Genomic DNA, 22,461 nt, shown 5'->3' with positions numbered 1-22,461 from the left:
GAATATACTTTAAAATCCAGAACATACTGTACCCATCTCGACAGTCAACTTTCCTTAAAGTACAGCCAGAATTTTAAGCATTTACACACAGAAAACAGGTTAGGAGACAGGAAGACTTGTAGATGACGGATATTTACAAAATCTGTACATTCAGTTCCACAGGGTATGGATCCATTGGTTCCAGATTCAAAGGACAGTACCATTTATCCCAGAGTACAGCAGGAATAACTAGTACAAGTTCATACGGAATACAGAACGACTTAAACACATAAAAACTACTTTGCATGTGCATAATTTGCAACACTCAGGAAAGCAATCGAATACTGTTACAGTGTTATCAACATGGCCAAAAACATAACCAGCGGATCAAAGAGTAATATGACTGCATAACAAAGGAGACACAAAGCCTGGAAAAGAACAAAAACATACTGTCAGTACCAGTAGGGACACTGGCAGATAAAAGGCAGGGGAGTCTCTTTCACACTCACACTCACACTCACACTCACACTCACACACTCTTTTCATCATCCCTTGTCATAGGTCAAAAGTAATTTTGCAAAATTGAGTTTTTAAAAGAATGTCCAAATAAGACAGCTCTGGGACTGTGTACTGTGATGGCAAAGGAGCGTGAATGACCTCAATGTTTTCCCTTCAGGGTATAATGAGATCCATTTAACTAAAAACACATTAAAGACTACGCAGCCTTTGTTAAGATGTTTGCATGGATTAGAAGTTTCGGCATCGCACTAGCATCAGAAGGCCAGAACAGCTGTGCAAAGATTTGTATTGAATTGTATTTGGTTACTCTAAGATAATAATGTTAATTAATTTATGTTTAATGATAGGACACCTCACATAGTTTACACCTGTGTGTGTGTGTGTGTTTGTGTTGTGCCAGCACTAAGTGAGATGTACCTGTCCTGGATTCAAGTAGGTACGATCAGGTAGATAAACTGTTGATTGATAATTGTAACCTGTAATCTCCACCAGTGTGGGTAAATATTCCATTTCAAAAGAAATATGTTTTCAGAAAAAGTGTACCAAATTGAAATACGTTTTATTATATGGCTTTTCAGAATGTTGCGAGATGTTCCATTGAATTGAAACTTCTGCTGCGCTGTTCATCCCATCGGGATTTATTTTCCTATACTTCCCAGTGGACTGAACATCATCCCTTCCATAGCACAATGCCACAGTGAACACTGACCCGGTTGCTAAGGAGTGGGGAGATCTGACTTCACCTTGAAGTTAACCACAAATTAGCCAAATCACAGTGTTTACACAATCTCTCAAGCCACAGTGAGGGCACTTTCATTGTAGATATTAGAAATCACTGAAAACAACAGAAAAACACCCAAACCAAGAATGAAGTAAATTAACAAAACACTGCATTGGGTACTACCAGAAACATTGATACTTCTAACAAGGAAAGGCCGATTACATTATGGATTTTGAAAACAATGCAAGCCAGTGTTGATGAACAATGATTATTTTCCTTAAGTGTGCACATTTAGAGGTCAATCAGCAGTAGTTCATCTCACACAAATGGCAAAACAGCAGAGCAACAGCAAAAATAAACCAACACAAAACCATTCAAGGGATAAAAGTGACCCATGTTTTCCAACCGCTCCTGAAACGGGTCCTCAATGATAAAGAACGTCACTCGGTCTCATTTTGTACCCTGGGACAGATGGGTCCAACATAGCTCCAGCAGTTAAAAACAAACAGAAAAAAAGTTCTGTGTTGCATGTGTTGAAAAGAAATAAAATAAGACAACAAAACCATGAAAGCAAAACATTAGAAATATGGTATAAACACAAACAAACAACAACAAAATTCAACAAGACAACCAAAAAGACCAAAAATAAAAGGCAACCAAACCAGTTTTCGGAGAATGGGGGTAAAATGACTGCGGAACTACCTCTGTGCTGTTTAAACTCATATTGAAAGTACTACCAACATCAGTGTCCCCAGGGTAAGCTCAAACCTGAACCCTGCCTGCCTTTACAGCATGAAGACCAGAGACATGCTCACATTCTTTCCTCTCCGAGGGCACAGTGTTGGTGTTAGAGTTAGCGTTAGTTGCTAACATAGAGGCAATGACAGACAGACATGAAAACAAGAAGGCAACAACACATGTGGGTCATCATAAGGGCAGGGATGGTAAGACAGGGAGACTGTGTTCATCCAGAGAATCAACTAAAGCCAAAGAACGAAAAACGAGAGAGACGGCAGAGGTATGGGCACGGCTATGTCACCAAGACAAAAAATGACCAGCCAAGAACCAAGAGTTTCTCAGCAGACACATACTGGCGTAGCCTGGTTAAGTATGTTCCAAAAATAAAACAACTACTACCTGGCAGGTCTCAGACACAGTTAAGAGTCTGACTGCTGCTAATACACAGTGGCGATGACCACACACACTAGTGTGCGTGTGTACGAGGAAGGTGGTTGTGCGTGGCAACGTTAGCTCCTTGGATAACCGTGATGGCTGATGTCGGAGACATGAGAGTGAAGATGAAAGAAAGGGCACACTATCTTGAAAGATGGAAAGGCAGGATCAAATGAAGAGAGGAGAAGGAAAGGTGAGGGGGAAGGGGGGACGACAGCAGAGGCTACAGACGCTCTGAACAGCTTTGTAGTTCCCCAAAGCACAGATTACCCAAATGCCACTTCAGACCATTGAAGTTTAATACACAAAAACTGGTACTCAACAGCACCTCCTCTCTGCTTCGTAATGCCAATGTGCTTAGGATAGAAGCACCACCTGTGAACTGGCTGCAGTCAGAGGCTGATGGCGGATGGATCCAGCTATCCCTTCATAGTAATGGGCGAATAATGTGTCCCTTGCAATAATGTAAAGATGTATGGAGAGGACTGAGAGTGGCTGTGCAAATACATTGGTCCCGTACTGCAGAGCTGTAGACCCTGTCTCTTACCCCCTCCCCTTAGAGCCTTTCTCTAGGACGACCACAGGCCTAATAGATGAACCCTTTATCAGCCACATTCTTCCATTTCCAAACCAGCATAATAACTTAAGCTGACTGAAATACAATGCATGGACTTGGCAATGTATGTCTTTATATAAAACTGCTGAGAACCTATACTGCAATAAATAAGCAACCTCACAAAGCCCTTCCGGTCATAGGCCGTTCCTGTCAACAGGGCCCTCCATTGAGGTCACGGAGGAAGCTGCTTGTCTCACACCGTATTAACCGCTAGCCACACAAGACAGAGCAGAGGGGAGGAAGGCATAGATTAGCTGAACAGGAGGTGATGCTATAAACCAAACTAAGCCTCAGGTGGCAAGCAACACAAACGTAGGAGAGACAAACAACAAGAACAACAACAACAGCATCCACCGACATTTACAAGTCAGGTAGTCCACATTTGAATGGGACATATGAAAAAAGTTTTTTTGGGGGAAAGGAAGGCTTCTCTTTCTGGTGTACAGTACAGCATACCAGGAGGTCCCAACCCTCATTACATCTCAGCAGGTTTGGCATTTAGTGAACACTCTAAAAATCACATTTTTATTAATATTTACATGCAGTACCAAAGAAACACCAAAACAGAAAAAACAGACAAAACAAAAACAAAATCTTGTGTGTCTCAAAGACAGAACAAGGCCTTAAGTTAGTCATATAAAACTCTCTTTTTAAAAGGGGTCCGGAGCATGGAAGGGGAATAGTGTTTAGAATATTTACAGTTCAATTATTTCATGGCTTCTCCAAGTATTCCCAGTTTCCCCCAGAATTCCCATTTTCCTGTGCAGGTCTCCATTAGGAAACCATTCAGCAGCTTTTGTCTGGGCAGCGGTTCAAGTGTCACTTCTTAAGCTTCCTCCGAAGACTTCAGCAGCTCCAGAAATGCCCCAACGGCTCCGAAATACCCCTGATGGTAAACACAAACACAAACCACACCATGAACAACAAGTACACAGCTTTACCTACAACTGATGCCAAAGACACCCAATCATTAAGAAAATCTAAGACCATAGAGTGGTCAATCACTCTGAAGAAAAGGACATCATTGTGTGATTCGGTGCTTAGCAAAATATTCTAAATTAGTGTATGTTTACAGACACTACGTAACACATCATCTCAAAAACAAACATGTTACCCTGATAAGGAAGTGTACATATTCAGAGCATGCTTTTATTTATGAATTTAATAATTATTTACGCTATTATCATTTAGCATATTATTGACTTATTTAGACAGAACAGTGCAGTAAATCAACGCTCAAATCCATGTTTACCTCATGCTCTAGGAACAGAGCCTTGAGCTGGCCCTTTGACCAGAAGTCCATGGCGTAGGCCAGCAACTTGGTTGACACTGTGTTTATCCGCAAGAAATTGCCCACAAACACCACTCGCTCAATTTTCTGAAAGACAAAACAAGGATGTCAGGGAACACACGCTTCTTTTTTACGGTCCGATACACTATCAATAGCATTTATCAAGAACGTCCTGATGAGATAAAACTTGTTACATATTTCTAAAGACATTATCTTAAGGTGATACCACTGACACCAAAAATTCATTTTCAGTAACTACTTAGAAAAAAAAAAATTATGCACATTTAGTATTGAGCACAATTAGTAATTAAGTTTCTTTGGATAGTAAGCATAAGGAAAGAAAATACATACGCCAGCAGGGGGCGTTGTATGAAAGCCAAAAGAGAAAGGGAAGAAGGGAGAAGAGAGAGCAGGCAAGAGTGGAGAGAGCTTCATTTAATCTATATCTCTGTTTGTTTGTGTTTGGAGGTAGTGTTTGCGTGTTTGGAGGTAGTGTTTGCGTGTTTGGAGGTAGTGTTCTCCAGATAAGCACTGCAGGTTTTGTGTTTGAAGGTAGTGTTCTCCAGAGAAGCACAGCAGGTTCTGTGTCTGGGCCGCTGATGTTCTGAGCGCTCTGTTAGCCCTGTACAATGCTGCTTGATCACCAGGCTACAAGGCAACACTGTAGAGAAGCTCAGAGCACAGAGAGCTAGTCTAGTCTGCTTACTGGCCAAAGGCAAACACATTACTCAACCTTCACTCAGTTAACATTAAAGGAAACCTTAGAGGTGTAGTCTGTGTTTTTTTTGTGCTCAGGGAAATAAGTTGGTGAATGTGTTGACATTGTCATTCTAGTTTAAACACAGCAATCCCTGTATGTACTATCTAGTTCACTGGAGTCAACTAATTTAGTATTATTATTAAATTATAATTTATAATTTGTATTGTTATTATAATTTATTAAGGAAAAAATAGTGAATAGGTGTAAAACTGGTATACTGCACACGTGCAGGCGGTACACCAGTAATGGCTACAGATAGATCATTACTTTTCTGTACACGGTTATGTGAATTGGTGACATCTTTGTTCCTCACAATGTAAGAGTGATTCTAGTTAATTCTCACCATGACCTGATTTGTAATGCTCCTATTCATAAGTACTCTAAGTACTTTATGAAAACATGAATTTATGAAAACATGGTCCAGAGATACAGATTCGTTAAAGGTTTATTTTCAGTATTAGTTTAGTTAGTCTGATAAGAGACACAAAAATCCAACCCTATGGGGCCGTAATCATCAATACCTCATTGACGGCACACATGCGTGCGATGGAGCCGATGTTGTTGGTGATGGTCACCAGAGTCGCTCTGGCTAGGTCCTCTTTGGAGATGCTCTCTCTCTTCTCTTTGCTCATCATGTGCCCAAAACTAGAGGTAAAAACACCACAAGACAATGATCACAATCACATCTTTACATCTACCTGGATTGAACTCACAGGAGCTCATACGGCCCTGATTTCATTCACTAGAACTGGCAACGAGCAGAGGATACGAGCAAAGTCTGCGAGTGCCTGAACTAAAGCTGATATAGTAACTTAGCATATTCCTTTTGCTTATTTAATACCATGAACAAGATCCTAAGGACAAACATGTGTGGGTCAGCACAATGTTCCACATGCCACACAACAGATTAAGGCCCAATCTCAATACTTCCCCTTACCCCTTATCTTCCCCCTTACCCTTGAAATTGCGCGTTCATGTGAGAGTTAGTGGTGTCTCAATACCCAATTTGATCAAGATTAAGGGATAAGATTGAGTGCTATGTACCCCTTATTTTTAAGATGATTTGAGAGCTCACTTGCTCCTCCAAGGGCTATCCCAGAGCACATAGCGAAACCAGTTCGGGAATTTTCAAAAAAACATGGCTGCTTGAAGCGAGGAATATTTTACATGAATAAAGCTATCTACACAACTTTTTATATGTTTATAATGACTCTGTTTGATCTGAAATGTGCTACACGAACGTTCATAGTATTGTAGGTCTTAACTGAAGCTTTCAAACGGTAGTTTAAGGATACAATTAGCGCGTATACCACCACTCCATTTGCTTATATGGTAGCTTGCCAGCTAGATGCTACATACACTAAATGTAAGTATTTTTGGCTTATAATTAATTTAAAAATGACGACAGTCTTGTTTCGTGCTCTACACAGTTGTATACATATATATTTGCAACCATGTTCTTCATTAGACTTTTTTTAAATCGCTAGTTTCATTGCTCATACAGTCACGCATGACGTACCCGAAACCGAGTGGCGTCTCATTTCATAGGGGAAAGTTTTCAGCCCTTGGCCTTACACTTGCAAGTGCTAGGGTTAAGACAAGACAAAGACAAAGCAAAAGGGGCAAGGGGAAGAATCGAGATTCGGCCTAAGTTTGTGCGTAACAGACTTAGCTCGTTGCTCGTCAATGAAATTAGGAAAGGTAGAGGTGCATGGCTGCATCAAAGAAAAGCGAATGGGTGAGCAGAACAAATAAAACAAGTCGTTCCGGACAATCCAGTGAAAAGCTAAAACAAGGCCAAATTCTCGCTACCAGGGATACTAGTCTGGATGTTTGAGAGTACAACTCTGAACAATGACGGATGACCTGCCTACTAAAGTAAAGGTTAACACCCTTATCCCTCAAAAAAGAAATTTGTTCATATCCAGAGGGACAAGTTTATCCACATGCTTTGTACACTGACACAAGAGAACATTGTTAAACTCTGCAGTAATACTTCTGCCCATGCGCCAGAAGGTTTCATCATACATAGCACTCTGTGCTGCAATCACGTTCCATGACAGGGCAGACAGAGATTTAAATAGAGGTAAGAGGGTGGGGAGGAACCAATCATGCTACTCAGGCGGCTGAAGCCCCCTCCGCTTTCTGGACACACCCCCTGTTCTCAAGTAACCTTCTGTAACTCGATTATGCAAGTGCACGTACAGCCCTCACATCATGCATTCCATGAGCAGAAACACACAACACACACACACACACACACACACACACACAATGATAGGGTATTCCCAGATGAATCCATCTGTATGAATACAAGGCTAAACACAAGACATCACACCATACAAAATCCTCACATAAGTCACACATTTCCCATACAGACACATTTGTAAAACCTTAAATGGGCAAGCCTCACCATGATGGGCATAATCATTCATTATATATACTGTACCTACCCTGATAGTTATAATGCACAGGAGTGCTCTTTATGAAATCACATAAAACACACACACACACACACACACACACACACACACACACACACACACACACACACACACACACACACACACACACACACACACACACACACACACACACACACACACACACACACACACACACACCAAGCTTTGAGTTCTCAATTCCAGTGTCTCACCTGGAGGCCACAGCCGACCCCTGCAGACCGAAGCGCTCGTAGTCCCCCCCGTAGATGTCCTTCACCAGCTTGTCCACATTGGAGCTGTCACCTTTGCTGGCCATCTCCAGGGCCTCCTCAAAGGTCTCGCAGCCCGTCAGCAGACAGCACAGGCCCAGAAACGTGCCACCGCCCAGGCTGGAACACACAGACAGAGACAGAGGGGGGTATAAGCATGGAGATTTATGGCCAAATGAGAGAAGCCAGTTCAGAGGTCACATCACTCATGCTTAAGAATAGCCCAAGAACCACCCACACACACCCACCCCTCACACTCACACTCACACTCACACTCACACTCACACTCACACTCACACTCACACTCACACTCACACTCACACTCAAACTCACACTCACACTCACACTCACACTCACACTCAAACTCAAACTCAAACTCAAACTCAAACTCAAACTCACACTCACACTCACACTCACACTCACACTCACACTCACACTCACACTCACACTCAAACTCAAACTCAAACTCAAACTCAAACTCATTCATAACCCCATGGATAAGTCTCATCAGTGTGTACATAAACTCTATACTCAGGCACTGAATCCCTCGGGCATTCTGCTGTAGCAGCTGTCCTGTTACCTCGGCCTGAGGTTTGTTCAAACAAGTGGGACCCTCCCCTTTCCACTTTCCACTTTCATAGTAAACTCCACTGCATGACCACTGGGCACGCGGCCCAATCTAACACAGGCGATAGCTGTCAGGCAGCAGACATAAATACTGTGCCTGGGGTCGGATCTATTTTTGCCACGTAACATTTCTGGTGGCGTGGGACTGCAGGCTGGATTTAGCCGATGCCAGCGTCAGGTCACTTGTCACCCAGGATGGTTGCACACTGGGCACACATTTAAGCTCCACGAAGCCTACTGTTATGGTAAATGGTAAATGGACAGCATTTATATAGCGCTTTTCTACTCAAAAACAGATGGATGCCTCAGGCATCTATCCATTCACACACTGATGGCGGAGGCTACTATCTTAGGGGCCAACCTGCACGTTCAGTGTCACACCCTCAACACCTAAAAAAATTATGTCCTGGTCTCATTGGAGCTTTAACACCCAACACTTCCTAATGCAGTCACTCATCTCAAGCGCACCCCTATGAAACAGTCCAAGTATAGTTCAACTCCTCGCTGCCTCATTCTGAGTGTGAAAGAACAGTCTAAAAAAAGTCAGGAAACTAATAAGCATCTCTGGCTCGTCTGCCCCCACTAACCTGGTTCCTGTGACGCGTTTGTAGTTGTCCTTGGAGTAAACGGCCAGGATGCTCACCCCTGAGCCAATGTTGACCAGCAGCATGGGGAAGGGGTTGTCAAGGCAACAGGGCTTCTTGACACAGTTCTGGGTGTCTGAGGGGTTCTCGAAGTAGTAGCACTCGGGGTGCCCGTTAAAGCCCACAGAGTCGACGTAGAGCAGCCCGTGGATCAGGCAGTCCAGCTCATCCAGTTTCAGTAGCTCCAGATCTGCCACCTGCATTTGAGAGAGAGTGAGAGAGAGAAAAATAGAGAGAAAGTAAGAGAGAGAAAGAAAGAAAGAAAGAAAGAAAGAAAGAAAGAGAGAAAGAAAGAGAGTGTGTGTGAGTCAGAGAGAGAGAATGACAGAGAGAAAGGAGAGGAAATTTGGTTCATGAGCAAACAGTTTAGTTGAGCATTGAGTGAGTTACTCAGCAAACAGAAGTGTGAGGTTACTCCAGTACAGACACAGCGTTTCAGCACCGCTGGCTTACATGAGGCAACCTCAGTGACCCAGACATGACCTGCCCCCATCAGGCCAGCAGACAACGTCCTATCACAAAATCCATTGGTCCTTACAGTAGGCTTGGTCAACACCTTAAAATAAGTATAATAACTGCAATCATGGAAAAAGCTAAGTATTACACACACCCACACAAATTACTTAATGGAGAGATGTTTTGTAAAAAACAGCAATTTTTAAAAATAACAGTATGAAGTGAGACGTTCAGCACCCACCGTCATGAAGTCGTTCTCGAACTTGTAAGCCCCTCCGCCAGTGGCACAGAGGGTGGTGTGGAGGCTGGAGAAGTTCTTGTCGCTGCCCATCTGGATGAAGCGGTGCATGGCCAGAGTGGGGAAGCGGATGAAGTGCAGGTTGCCGGTGCGGCCACAGATGGTCAGGTTGCGCAGCTCCAGGTGCACGTCGCGAACGCCTGTCTTGCCGTAGGCCGTGTTGGAGGTCAGGTAGCGGCGGATGCTCTTCAAGTTCTCCACCTCCTCCTGCTCCTCCTCCGCCGTGATGTCTTTGGGCTCGAAATAGACCAGCTTCACCAGCGTCCCACCAATGTCCATGCCAAACCAGGGGAAGGCTGGTAGTGCACAGAGGGGAGCAAGAAAAAAAAACAGCAAATTAGTTCCCAAATCATTTTACAAAAAAAATCCCCATCTGACTCAGTCAGCACCATAAGACTTTCACTGACTTGCATTCAGACTACGGCCCTCAGCTAGAACAATGACAGGTTAAAGAGAATCCCAACACCAATATCAATATTCAACCTAGTAAAGCAAAAATGCAAGTTTTATAAAGTTGTCATGTTGCATTTGACTCAGTTTTGCTCAGGATACATTAACATTGGACCTGAATATGGCAAAAAGGTTTCAAGCAATTGTCTCTTTAGTCATACAACTACTGAATATTTCACAGTTAAACAAGGCTTACTGGCACCTTGAACACATGTCATATAGTCAGTGTTCTTAAATGGCCTCAGGATAGTGTAACTAAATACATAGTTTGATAGCTTGATGATAATATAGATAAGGAGACTGAAAGATAGATAATACTCATACGTATAAGCAATGTATATGTATATATTATTTGTGTTTAATACGTTTATCATTGTGTTTATCTTCCTACCTCACAAGCACAGCCGTCACTGTTTTTGAAGTGTAACAACTGCTTAGGCTATAAATGGAATATTCGGGGGACAGACTACACTTAGGAGCCCTGAGGTAAATAAATAAAGCACTTAAGCTTTGTTTTCCATACAGGCACAGGCATAGGCAGGTTGTGCCATATTTTACAGCATGAACGGTAATTAATGATGACTAGCCAATTCTATGCTATGCAAACGCCCAGCCATAAGGTGACAGATCACGAACACTCTCAGCTCTCCTGCAGTTATACCCCAACTGTGCCAAGTACTGCCATCTGAGCAAGCAGTCACATTTCCTTGTTCGCTGGCAACGGTTAGCCTGCATGTATTCAGACTGCCTAGTTTCCTTGTTAATGTCTAGCGAGAATCGGTTTAAGGAAATGTACCTTGGAAATATTTAGCCATCAATGAGCAGCAGACAGGTTGGGGAGACGAAGACAAACAGAGGGGTTTCATGCACAGAGAGAAAGAGAGAGAGATAGCATGAGAGGAACAGAAAAAAAAGAGTGTGATTGAGGGAGAGAGAAAGTAATAGGCAAAGGAGAGGGAGGGAAAGAGATAAGGAGTGAATTTGATGACATATAAGAAAAGATGGAGTTTGCTCAAGCACGTTCACAGGTCAGTGGGCCGTCTCCAGAAGTAGGTTAAAGCCAACGCATCTGAGAGGTGCACAAGCGCTGAGCCAACGCACCCCGAGCCAACGCACCCCAAGCCAGCGCACCCTGAGCCAACACCAGCAGCCACACAACAGAGAATAGCTGTTGCCATGGAAACACTGTCCGAAACCACAGAAAGGGCTCTTTAACAGAACTCATCCAACCACTAAAATAAGTGACACTGGCCGTAGTAAATTGGATAGATTTTGTATGGAACACAAGCTTATTGCTGCATTGCAAAATATATTGACTATTTCTGACATCTATGATCATTTGATATGGAAGTTACTTTGATCTGACCACTATCCACAATCCTCTCTTTATGAATCTGTACTATACAGTGGTGGTGTGTAAAATGACCACTACACCATTTTTTTAATAAGGCACTGCACTATAAAGGGAAGCAATCAAACACAACATCTAAACTCCTACCTGAATTAGTCTATATGGTCAATGCATGCATATCTTGTGACAGGCACAACTTTGTATTATTTGCATACCATCCAGAGGCCCAAACACATACAGTACACAAAGGTAAAACCCACTCAAACATCATTAAGATGTTGTTGCATGAATTTACAAAAAACTGACAGCTCACAGTACAGCAAAACCAGGCTTCTAACCAGGAGCCTTGGCCACTACCCTGATCATTCAACTTATCAATTCAGTGAGCCATGATGGCCTATAACCCAAATTGTCTATGGACATAATGTTCCAAAGTTCACTTGGAAAAAACTACACAACATCTATAAAGGCCCATTTATTTTATGAGATATACATGAGGTGAAATGTTCTCATATCAGCGAAGAGGACATTAAGATCTTAGCTATAAAACGACGATAGCTTCCCATCTGACATTGCAGTATCTATGAAGTCCAGCTGTCTGAAGGTGTTCATTTGTTGGTCTGGTCAGAGGGCGTGCACCACTGCTATGTCTAAGATAACACAACTCGCTGAGAAATTATTAAGCTAATATTTAGCAAGACATGATTATCAAGAAAGCAAAATTAGAGGAGGACGTGATTTGACAGAGAAGTTCTGACAAGTTCCTTCCAAGTAACCATTTCCTCACACTGGAGCTTTAGAATGAATTTAAGTGTTCTAGAATTAATTTAAGTGTTCTTTGCATTTTTTCATCTCAAAGACAGAAGGCCTCTGCAGACCAGTGGCCTACAGGATACAACAGTACCTTATGTATCCACCCACTAAGAGAGAACGCCATTGAGATGTCAACCGCTCACTCGACCCAGATCAAGGGGAAGCCACTGTATCTGAGGATGGGCATTGGGCTCTTTACATTATATGGGATCCTTATCACATGTGGGTACAGCTCTGCTCCAAGAAGAGACCTGTACTGGTCACTTGACAGTGATGTACACAATGAAAGCATTGCCGATGCGATGCAGAGAGATCGCTTTGATGAAATGATTGCCTCAGGAATGTGGTTGAGAGCACAAAGATCACTGACGACCCATTCTTTGGGGTAAGGCCCATCTTCTCTGAGCTCAATCAGTCATACAGTCATGCCATTTCAGGTATGGCTGTCAGTGGATGAGAGCATTATTCAATACTATGAAATGGATGTAATAGATTTTTGAGAGGTAACCAAATCCGTTTTGGATACAAGCCATGGGGCCTTGTGTTCAACTTCATGTACCTTAAGGTTGCAAGTTCTTTCATGACAACCCTCTTCACTTCACTTGCACTCCTCTGGAACAGTGAGGCAAAATAGTCTGTGTGATGTCCCATTCAAGCCACAGAAGGAGTTCCCCCGGGGTTCTGAGGTTCTGACCGAAGGAGACAAGTTGCTTCGCCGTTGGAAAGCGGTAAAATTGTCACAACGGTAAAAAACAAGGAGGAGAAATGCATCAAGACTTCTGTCAAGATATGTGTCTTTGACTAGGTCCCAAATCCAAAATGCATTAACAGACAATGAGCATATGGGTGGTGTTGACCTTCACAACCTACAAGTTTCAAGACACCACATCTCCATCAGGTCTAAGAAGTAGTATTGGTCCATCTTTGCATGGTCTCTCAACAGCGCACCCGTACTGACACGTCATGGATAATAAAATAATAAAACCAAATAATCACACTTAAATGTGATATTGCATTCTAGTGGCAATGCTGGGCAGTGCCAGTTACTAAGGATGACATGATTTGGAGATTTTTTTGTTTGTGAAATATTTAGGATTAAAGGTAAAAGACCTTGGTGCAATACAGAGCATAGGTCAAGAACTGTGAGGTCGGATCAGGGCAGTGGTCCAGTGAGCCGGTGACCGTGGAGACAGCAGGCCATGGTGTGACAGCGTGACGTTGGAGTCCACGCCACTGCACATGTGGGTGAAAGGTCTGTTTACCTCCCCATGCTGACGCTCAGAGAGAGGGAGAGAGAGAGAGAGAGAGAGAGAGGGAGAGAGAGAGAGAGAGACCAAAGGAGGAGGGAGACTGACAGGCAGGTCTGTGTGTGAGGGATAAAGAGAGATTGTGTGTGTGTGTGCGTGAGTCAGTGATTGTGTGTGTGTGTATGTGCGTGTTTGTGTGAGCGGGTGAGTGAAAGAATGAGAAAGAGAGAGAGGACAGAAGAGGAGAAACAGGGAGAGGGAATAGCAGAAGGAGAGAGAGAGAGGAGAGAGAGAGAGAGAGAAAGACAGACAGAGGGAGGGAGAGAGGGAAGAGAAAGAGAGAGGGGAGAGATAGACAGATAGAACAAAAGGAAGAAGAAAGCCAGGGGGAGAGAACAGGAGTGGAGGAGCAAAACAGAGAGAGAGAGGAAAGGACAGGGAGTAGGCCAAGCTGGGAGATGCTAAAGAAAGTAAAGCATAATTAGGGAGAGTACAGTAATTTAGAGCGAGAGAGAGAGAGAGAGAGAGAGAGAGGGATGATGAAGGTGAAAATGTGAGGCAAAGAGTTGGACACACAGCACTTCAGTCAAATCCTATTCTATTCAACTTGTTCACAGGAATTCCATGAGTGTATTGCAGCAGAAGCATGCGCGCAGACACACACACACACACACACACACACACACACACACACACACACACACACACACACACACACACACACACACACACACACACACACACACACACACACACACACACACACACACACACACACACACACACACTCTCACTCTCACAATCAGAAACACAAACACATGGATGAGCATGTTTCAAGACTCTATGGTAAAAAATGAACTAAGAATAGAATTTCAGATGAACCATTTTGATCTGCGTGAACATCCCCTCTGTCCACACATATAATTACAGTGACCCACAGAGTTTACTACAGTTCATCAGCCTTGATCGCACTTTTCAGAATTGCTCATGAAGAAAAAAACTGTAGCCTCAACGCAGGGTCAAAACAATACTGTTAGAACGGAGACTGAAGAGCAGTACCATACAGTTAAATGGATGGTAAGACTCTGACAAACGAACTTCAATCAGGTTGAGTAATTTGCAGGATTGTGATCCATGCACATTAGAATAGGGTTTTTTCCCCCTTGCATAATTTGTCAAAATCGTGCAACTTAGACAGATAAAAGGTCACAAAACTATCCAACTTAAAAGTAAGCAAGCACATTAAAATGATAAGTAGTTCACTTATTTCCATCCAAAGGTCACCATATACCATATACCACCACTCAAGCCAGTTAACAATAACCACCATAGGCAAGCCTGCATACAATTAAACAGATCTATGAAGTAAACATAAAAAGTGACTGGGATTTATATAAATAAAACAAATTTAAAAAAGACAGACTGAACAATCCTGTTGCACGTCGGGGGAAATAAGTTACAGTACATCTTTCTGGGTTCATTCTTCTTACCAACACAATTAACAGATGAATCAATGCAAACCCCACAAACAAGCTAGGCAAATTAATAGATATCTAGGTAAAAATGTCACTCTAAGTCTTTCTACTCATAATTCCGTTTCCATTAAAAAAACAACGGCAGATGCCATTGTACACCGACACGATTCACTTGTGTGAACTCATTTTTGAACACTACACTAATTGAACTAGGGCAGGCCTACATACTAATGAAGTACATGCATTATGAAGTGTTAGCGAAAATATTTGCCCTTGTATAATCTATTTTGTAGAACTTACCTGGTTTTTTGATGCTAATTAGTTTCATGATGTGATGCTCAGGTGAGCAAACAACGTTACAATAGGTTAGTTCAAAATAGATTGTCAGCCTTGACACAGAATACGTTTTTATAAATCCTGGCAATCAAACGACACTTCGCTTGAGAGTAGTCGCAGTGTCTGAGAACCTCGAAAGTTTATGTTTCTTAGGGAAAATAGCAGGAAGGGGGAATATTCTGCATATTTACAATACGTGGTTCATTGCCCCCTTTAACACAACCTCGCGCAGCCAAACACTGAAACCTGATTGGTTGAAATAAGTCAAGCCTTTCTGTCTCAAGTGATTTCCACACACCTCCTGACTCTCGGTTGTCCAATCACAGAAAAGTCCTGAACAATCTCAAAGGTTTCACAAAAACAAAGGAGGACATGACTTTTTAAGCGTGCAACCTACAGAACAAAATGTCAAAGGCACATCTGACTATGCTCAAATAATAATCACTATCACTGGAACTGATAAGATGAAGACCGCAGAATTAGCATCTAAAACCGACTGTATGTTTCTGCAGAACAGGGACACCATGCTTATATTCGGGCAATCGCCGTCAAGACCGAAACTGTTGCTCAGTAGTCCAAGGAAATCAATCAGTCCTGTTATGATTATTATAATCCCGTCACACTGAGACATTCCGCATCAAACAATCATAAAGTCAATGTCAGCTTTGTAACCAGGTAGCCTTGTCATTACAGCAAGTTGGCCATGCTGTTGAGATCTGAAACATCAAATTAACCCAATGACACAGTGCTTACATGTATTAAAATTGAATGCCATGTGATGTATGCACTTACGTGGTCTATTCTTTTTCACCGAGTCCACTCGTCTCCGAAGTCGACACCTTTTAGCTGGCGAACCATTCGTTTCAGGATCATAATGAAGATTATGGAAATTGTCAGTCACATTGGTGCTGCAGCTACCATTCGGGCTGTAAGGGTTACAGCCACTGTTACCAAGCTGAGACCTAAAGGATTTCTGCAATCCGTTTGAATAACAAGGACCAGATCCTTTCTGGTCCATTATTGTTTTCGCTTTATCCATTGCTAACTGGCTAACCGGACCTGTTCTAGGCTACTTTCACGTTGCTAGTGCACTGACTGTAAACCGGTTACCAGCCTCTGCCGGAGGGAAAAGCTTTGAGCATACACCTAAAATAGCAAGCAATGCTAAAAGGTCGACTAAATCATTAATCATAAATCACGCTAATGTCGATAGCGTCTCTTTAATTTGATGGCAAATCCTGTCAATACGACGGGGAGACACAATCGATATCACTTCGTGTGTTCGAGGTCACTGTCGGTCATTTTCCTACTTAGTGTAGCCTAGCCTACTCCGCGGTTGCCGCAGCTTCCCAGTCAAACAGCCGGTGTGTTACGTCACTGATAATGGCTCCCTGAACCCGTTTGCCTTCTCATGGGGACATAACAGGAGCGCAGCGAAGTATGGCGCGTCTGAGCTATTGCGTAAATACATGTACAGAGGCGCACAATTACATGATTAGGCTCCGAGAAATTGAATGGGTTGTTTACTGCTAGATAACAAAAACAAAAAAAAGTACAGACTGTTTTGCAGTGTGCCATCAGTATGAGGGACTGCACTCTCTAATCCACGCAAATATTCTTAAAAGGTTTCGTCCGGGATTCTAACCCTATAACATTTTGTCAAATTCTGTGATTTGCCACTCAGGGTCCTCTAGCTATGCGATATGTGTACTAAAACACTCCATGTGTTCGTCAACAGCTGACTTTTTAAATGGGAAACAAACAGGGGCGGAGTGGGACACAAAAATCCACCGGGACTATTCTGACTGCACTGGCCCACCACCGGCCCACAAAGTGCCCAAAACTGCCCCAACCCATCCCCTCCACCTCCCATATATCAACTTCACAAACAATTTTTGTTATATTTAGTGTTGATGTGATGTGTGGGTGACAGTCATGTGTATTTGTATATGTACATTTATGGAAATACGGAACAAATCGCGTCCAGTATTGGCTCAAATGTTATGCTAATTCGCAACAATGTGTCCTGTCAACTCACTCGCATCTAGTTGACGGCTGGTTGAATAAATCCGTAATTCTTGTACATTTTAATGCACTTTCCTCCAGCATCCGGCTCTTTTTCAGTCTGCCCTTTTCGGCACCTCCTTTCTCCTTTCTCGTATGTCCCTCCATCAGGTCCACTTCACCTGCTCTCTCTCCCTGATAGCCGCTAATTTATCTCCCTACGTTCAATTGATAAAGGCAGAACGATACGCATTTCCCATGAGGCTTTGCGACCATTGTACGTTAATTTATGAGCAAAAAAAACGAATTAAATCGCTGGCCAATTTATATTTGTGGTCATGAAAGTAATGTAGCGTCTGAATAAAAAGAATTACATCAATATAGGAGGCTAAACAAAAACAATAGGCTGGATTAATGAGTGAGTTTAACACCCACCATGAGTGAGATATAGAGAGACAAAAAGTGGTATAAATATTGGTTGGACCGCTCTCTCCTGCAACTCTCGGAGAACTTGGAGCTTTTCACGCAACCAAGACTTCACGTACATGCTGACTGAATGGGCCGCTCATGAATTTAACACGTTTGCGAAGGCCGGCCTGCAGGCTGCTTCACGCAAGTTCATTGGCCGACCGGCCCACCGGGAAAAATCCCGGTCCTCCCGATGGCCACTCCGCCCCTGGAAACAAACATAGTTGCTCGGAACGAGCCATACACAATCTCATCCGACCAAGACGGTGCTTCAGAAGCACGGAAAGGAGGGGTGTAATTTGACTGGCTGTTAAGCACAGAAAACAACCTTTCGCAAAACCGAAACCGAACGGACTGTATTTTGAGTTTAGAGATGCACACACCACTGCTATGAAATTCTGTTGGTGTTTTGTGAATTGCATTTTAATGCTACTTTCACTAGCCCGTGTCTGTTAAGTGAACGGGCGACAGTGCCCATTTCCCGTGCGTTTCATGGTTTCATCCTCTCTGCATGTTTGACGCATATATTGGTTTTGGTACTGTCGATTAACGTGACAGTTGAGTTCCGTTACAAAGATCTCTCTCACTGAAACTAATTATCATGATGATGATTGTCAGCCAACAACCAAATGGCCTGGCGCTGTTTGAAAATACAACTGCCACTCCAGAAACTTGTAAGTTAGCCCACGATTAATTCATTCTGATTGACAGGAATAGCATGCAGATCAGCCTGAACTGTTTAGCCCGAGTTCCTTGTTTTGTCTCCTCATACTTACTTGTAGGTTGTTGGTCTTAGGCTACTTACATGGCCTGTAGGCCACAACAAGTCGACTGAGTGTCAATATTTAGGCATTATTTGATTCCCCAGTGAAGAGAGCTGAACACGATAGGTAAGGTCACAACAAATCCACTCTGATGCATGATTGTATTAAAATACATAACAAACACCATCTCTTCCAGCAGTAGTATCATTTATTCCTAAAATGTCAGGTTCATTTTTTTCCATCATTGTTGTTAGTTATAATGTTATGATGTAAGGAATGTCTGTGTCTGTCACAGATACACCAACAATCACCTAAAATTTCAGACATAGACAATGTATTCAGTTCTGGACTGATATACATAGATCATTGCGCTGTACCTAACAACTTCCCTTTAGAGTGGGTAGATACCTAGAATTCCTGGAATTCCAAAGGATGTGACATCAACCACTCCTTTAAAGGGACTTGTGTGTTTGTCTGTGTCTCAGTTTATCACCAAGGCAACTCGGAGCCATCCCAGGCATACGCCTTCCCAGATTTCTCAATATTGAGACTATCTATAACAGCCATAAGGTGTTCCACAGAGTGCTGGGTAGTGAAGAGCTTGTCCTTGGGTACGCCCCTGTGGTAGGGTCGCGAGAGGTCTGTGTTTATTGTGCCAGGGTGCAAGGACACGCACAGAACTTTGGGTCGACCACGTCCGAGCTCAATGGACAGGGTCCTGGTAGCCATGTTCAGAGCAGCTTTGGACATCCTGTAGCTGTACCACCCTCCTAGTGCTACAGAGACACAACAGACAAACATTGTGTCAATGGCCAGGTGACAGAAAGCTGAGTTTCTGCCAAGAAGCAATGACAGTGAGCAAATAACTGAAAAAGATATTCCTTTAAACTTCAGATATATGAGTGTGTGGGTTTCGTTGTTGTTGTCAAAAATGAACATATCCACATTACAATAATGAGGTAACACCATAGAAACAGCCTGTGCATGCATTCTGTAGCCTAGACATTCATGGTTATGATTATAGTATTTAGCAGACACTTTTGACCAAAGCAACTTACAAAACATTTAATAAATAAATAAAAAGACATTAGATAAAAGATAATATAACCACATTCAAAATGCACCTGTTTTTAATTAACCTTGAATGTTTAGCTTAGAACCCTATTTAGAGGAAAACATTGGGGTTATGAATCGGGGCCCTATTTTGAGATCTTTTTACTAGGGATACTTGAGTTAGAACGCTAAAACTATCAACTGCAAAATGGCTATACAATATTATGAGCCTTGTTCAGATTGCAAGGCCAAATCCGATGTTTGGTATACATATTGAGTTTTGGAAGTCCGGACAGCAATAAACCACATGAAATCCGACTTTTGCAAGAGGTGGTTAGGTTTTTTCAGAGGTGGTTTAAAATGCGAATTCCAATCGGATTTCTCCAGATGCGTCTCAATCAGGCCGCTCTGGTGCTCGAAGTGTATTTTGCTTCACTCACAACGCAACACACACAACGAAGTCAAATATTTCATGCTGCTATTAGCAAAGGGCCAGATAACTTAAATTGAATATGCATTGCTTCTGTACTGTTCGTACTGTACTTCAGTTATTGAGGTAAAGAGATGCATGTGTATTTCTGTAGGGATTCTTTCCATGGTGTCAGACACTTACAACATTTACGAGCCTGTCAGTGGCGACACCAAGCGGTTAACTTTGAAGCAGATGCTTGCAGCATAGGATTCCATTGTATAGCCGTTGCTGGTTTTAGAATTTTAACTAAATACTCAACGTATACTGGACTGGTTCCGACCGTTAATGGTTAAGTTGGACATAAAAAGGGCCCAGGTTAAAAAAATCCCTACGTTTCCCTTTAAATATGACTACTATTTTCGATCTTGTAGGCCTATAGCCTATAGGAAGGACAATGCTGACTAGTACACTGCCACTTCACAGTAATTGATTCATCTCCAGGTTACACACAGCAGGCCAACGATGGTATTTGCCTTGAATAGAACTGAATGCTACAAAAACTGATATTAATATCTAATGTTCTCATTAAGTAATATACTCATACACGTTTGTACCATTATCTCCAATTGATCCAACTCTTGCGGTGATATTCACTATGATTCCACTATGCTGCTTGGCTTTCTCAGGGGGCTGATGTCCAAACAACCCGCTGCCCTTCTGAAGCAAAGGCGTGAAATACTTGGCCATTACCAAGGGTCCCACTGTGTTTGTTATCAGTGTGGAGATAGTCCCCTGAAGAAAAAAAACATGAAGTCAAAGAGGTTAACTTGGAGCTGAATGCAAAACTTTTTAAACAGTTTGAAATGATCATATCAATCGATTATGCTCAATGTACTTGCACGTGCCACCACCAGCAGACGATGCAACGGATATGCCTTTGTCCACGTTACTGAGTGGGTGACATTTCTCGGTAGCTACTTCTTACCTCAGCGGAGATGTCGCGCAAACTTGTCTCTCCTTTGCCTGTAGGGTGAAGCATCGCTGAAGAGTTAACGATCAAATCCACTTTACCGAATGACTTCTTGACTACTTCAGCCGCTCCTTTGATGTCATCTTCCCGAGTGACATCCACTTTCAGAACAGTGACTCGTCCCGGGTGCTGTGCGGCTAAAGCGGCCAGATCCATTGCACCCTCCGGATTTCGACATGTTGCTACTACAGCAGCAGGAGCTTTGTATGTTAGAATATGTTTGCAAAATTCTAATCCAAGTCCCCTACTAGCTCCCTGGACGAGAGCAACTGCAGCCATGACAGTAGTAGACGGAGTTTCAATGAGTCGGATGTTACAGAAATACTATGATGCCCTCTACAGGGCGGTGGAAGGGCATTTACACAATGCACGTGTTTTTTGTTTTGTAACCAGACTTTGTCCTGTTACTCAATATGGAGGTGTAAAGCTAAAAAATATTGCTGTGATCACATTTTTATTTTATTTTGTAGAAGACTTGGAAGATATAAGCATCAACAAATGTATCCTTAATTAATTGTTCAATTAGAATAGCCTAGTGCTAAGATTTTAGTGGGCCAAGAACTCTTGCGTATTTGTCCTACTCCTAGTTATGGAATGTCAACTATGGTCTCGCATGTCAACTTTAAAGTGGCAGGATTCTACTGTTCTGAAAAATGTCCAAGCCTTAACATAGTGAATTGATTGAATGCTTGATTAAATTACATATTTCTGTGTATAGGCCAAGACATTTGTGTATAATGTTTCAGGTGATTTTTTGCTAACCCTTCTGTTTTATTTCCAACTCTGCTACCTTTTTTAACTTAATGTGGAGGCCTGTCCATAGCCTATAGAAATTGAAATGATGGTATATTATTTCACCACTAGATGACAGGAGAGCGCTATACCATAGCATACATGAGATGTGAAGGACGATCCGGAAAATTATGGGTTGAGGATAATTGCCTTTCATAACCAATATGTTTGTGTGTGCTTATTTTACCAATTTATTCAATGGCTTACATTTCTAAGACTTACTAGTTAGGTAGACAGATAATTTGACTTTTATTAAATAAATGCCGTCACACACGAGAACAGTTATTAAGTACTGTCCGGTATTTCAACATAAACCCACTTTTTTTTCTTCCATTTTAGGGATAGCCCACTTAAAATGGCTCATCTATATGGCTCATCTATATGGTCATGTCTATGGTTCATTATCCTTGTGCTGTCTCTTAGCCTTCTATCTTAATAGATGACAAAAATGATGTACGTGTGTCTCAAC

The 22,461-nt window shown here is 42.4% G+C and overlaps 2 protein-coding genes across 2 annotated transcripts; both read right to left on the bottom strand.

Moving 5' to 3' along the window:
• Window positions 1–1,038: 1,038 nt before the first annotated feature.
• Window positions 1,039–16,847, bottom strand: pank1a (pantothenate kinase 1a). Its single transcript, XM_080848836.1, has 7 exons — window positions 16,262–16,847; window positions 9,741–10,093; window positions 8,987–9,240; window positions 7,716–7,892; window positions 5,581–5,704; window positions 4,261–4,386; window positions 1,039–3,894 (listed from the first exon to the last, which is right to left on the bottom strand). The coding sequence occupies exons 1-7, from the start codon at window positions 16,506–16,508 to the stop codon at window positions 3,835–3,837; spliced, it is 1,341 nt and encodes a 446-aa protein (XP_080704962.1). The 5' UTR covers window positions 16,509–16,847; the 3' UTR covers window positions 1,039–3,834.
• A 2,058-nt stretch (window positions 16,848–18,905) lies between these two features.
• On the bottom strand, window positions 18,906–21,479 carry LOC308373862 (C-signal; the record flags this gene model as incomplete). Its single annotated transcript, XM_080849517.1, has 3 exons — window positions 18,906–19,481; window positions 20,785–20,962; window positions 21,156–21,479. The coding sequence occupies 3 exons, from the start codon at window positions 21,477–21,479 to the stop codon at window positions 19,195–19,197; spliced, it is 789 nt and encodes a 262-aa protein (XP_080705643.1). The 3' UTR covers window positions 18,906–19,194.
• Window positions 21,480–22,461: the final 982 nt, after the last annotated feature.

Source organism: Sprattus sprattus (genome assembly GCF_963457725.1).
Source record: "Sprattus sprattus genome assembly, chromosome: 12".
NCBI lineage: Eukaryota > Metazoa > Chordata > Actinopteri > Clupeiformes > Clupeidae > Sprattus > Sprattus sprattus.
This window is presented reverse-complemented; position numbering and strand designations above follow the sequence as displayed.

What these genes read in the sequence shown, in the direction of transcription:
- pank1a (XM_080848836.1), bottom strand. Translation starts at nt 16,508, where the DNA reads ATGGATAAAGCGAAAACAATAATGGACCAGAAAGGATCTGGTCCTTGT. An exon ending in GGTGAAAAAGAATAGACCAC is followed by an intron (nt 10,094 to 16,261) that starts GTAAGTGCATAC and finishes GTGCACTACCAG; the next exon opens with CCTTCCCCTGGTTTGGCATG. An exon ending in GCATGTGTGCCGTCAATGAG is followed by an intron (nt 4,387 to 5,580) that starts GTATTGATGATT and finishes TTTGTCTTTCAG; the next exon opens with AAAATTGAGCGAGTGGTGTT.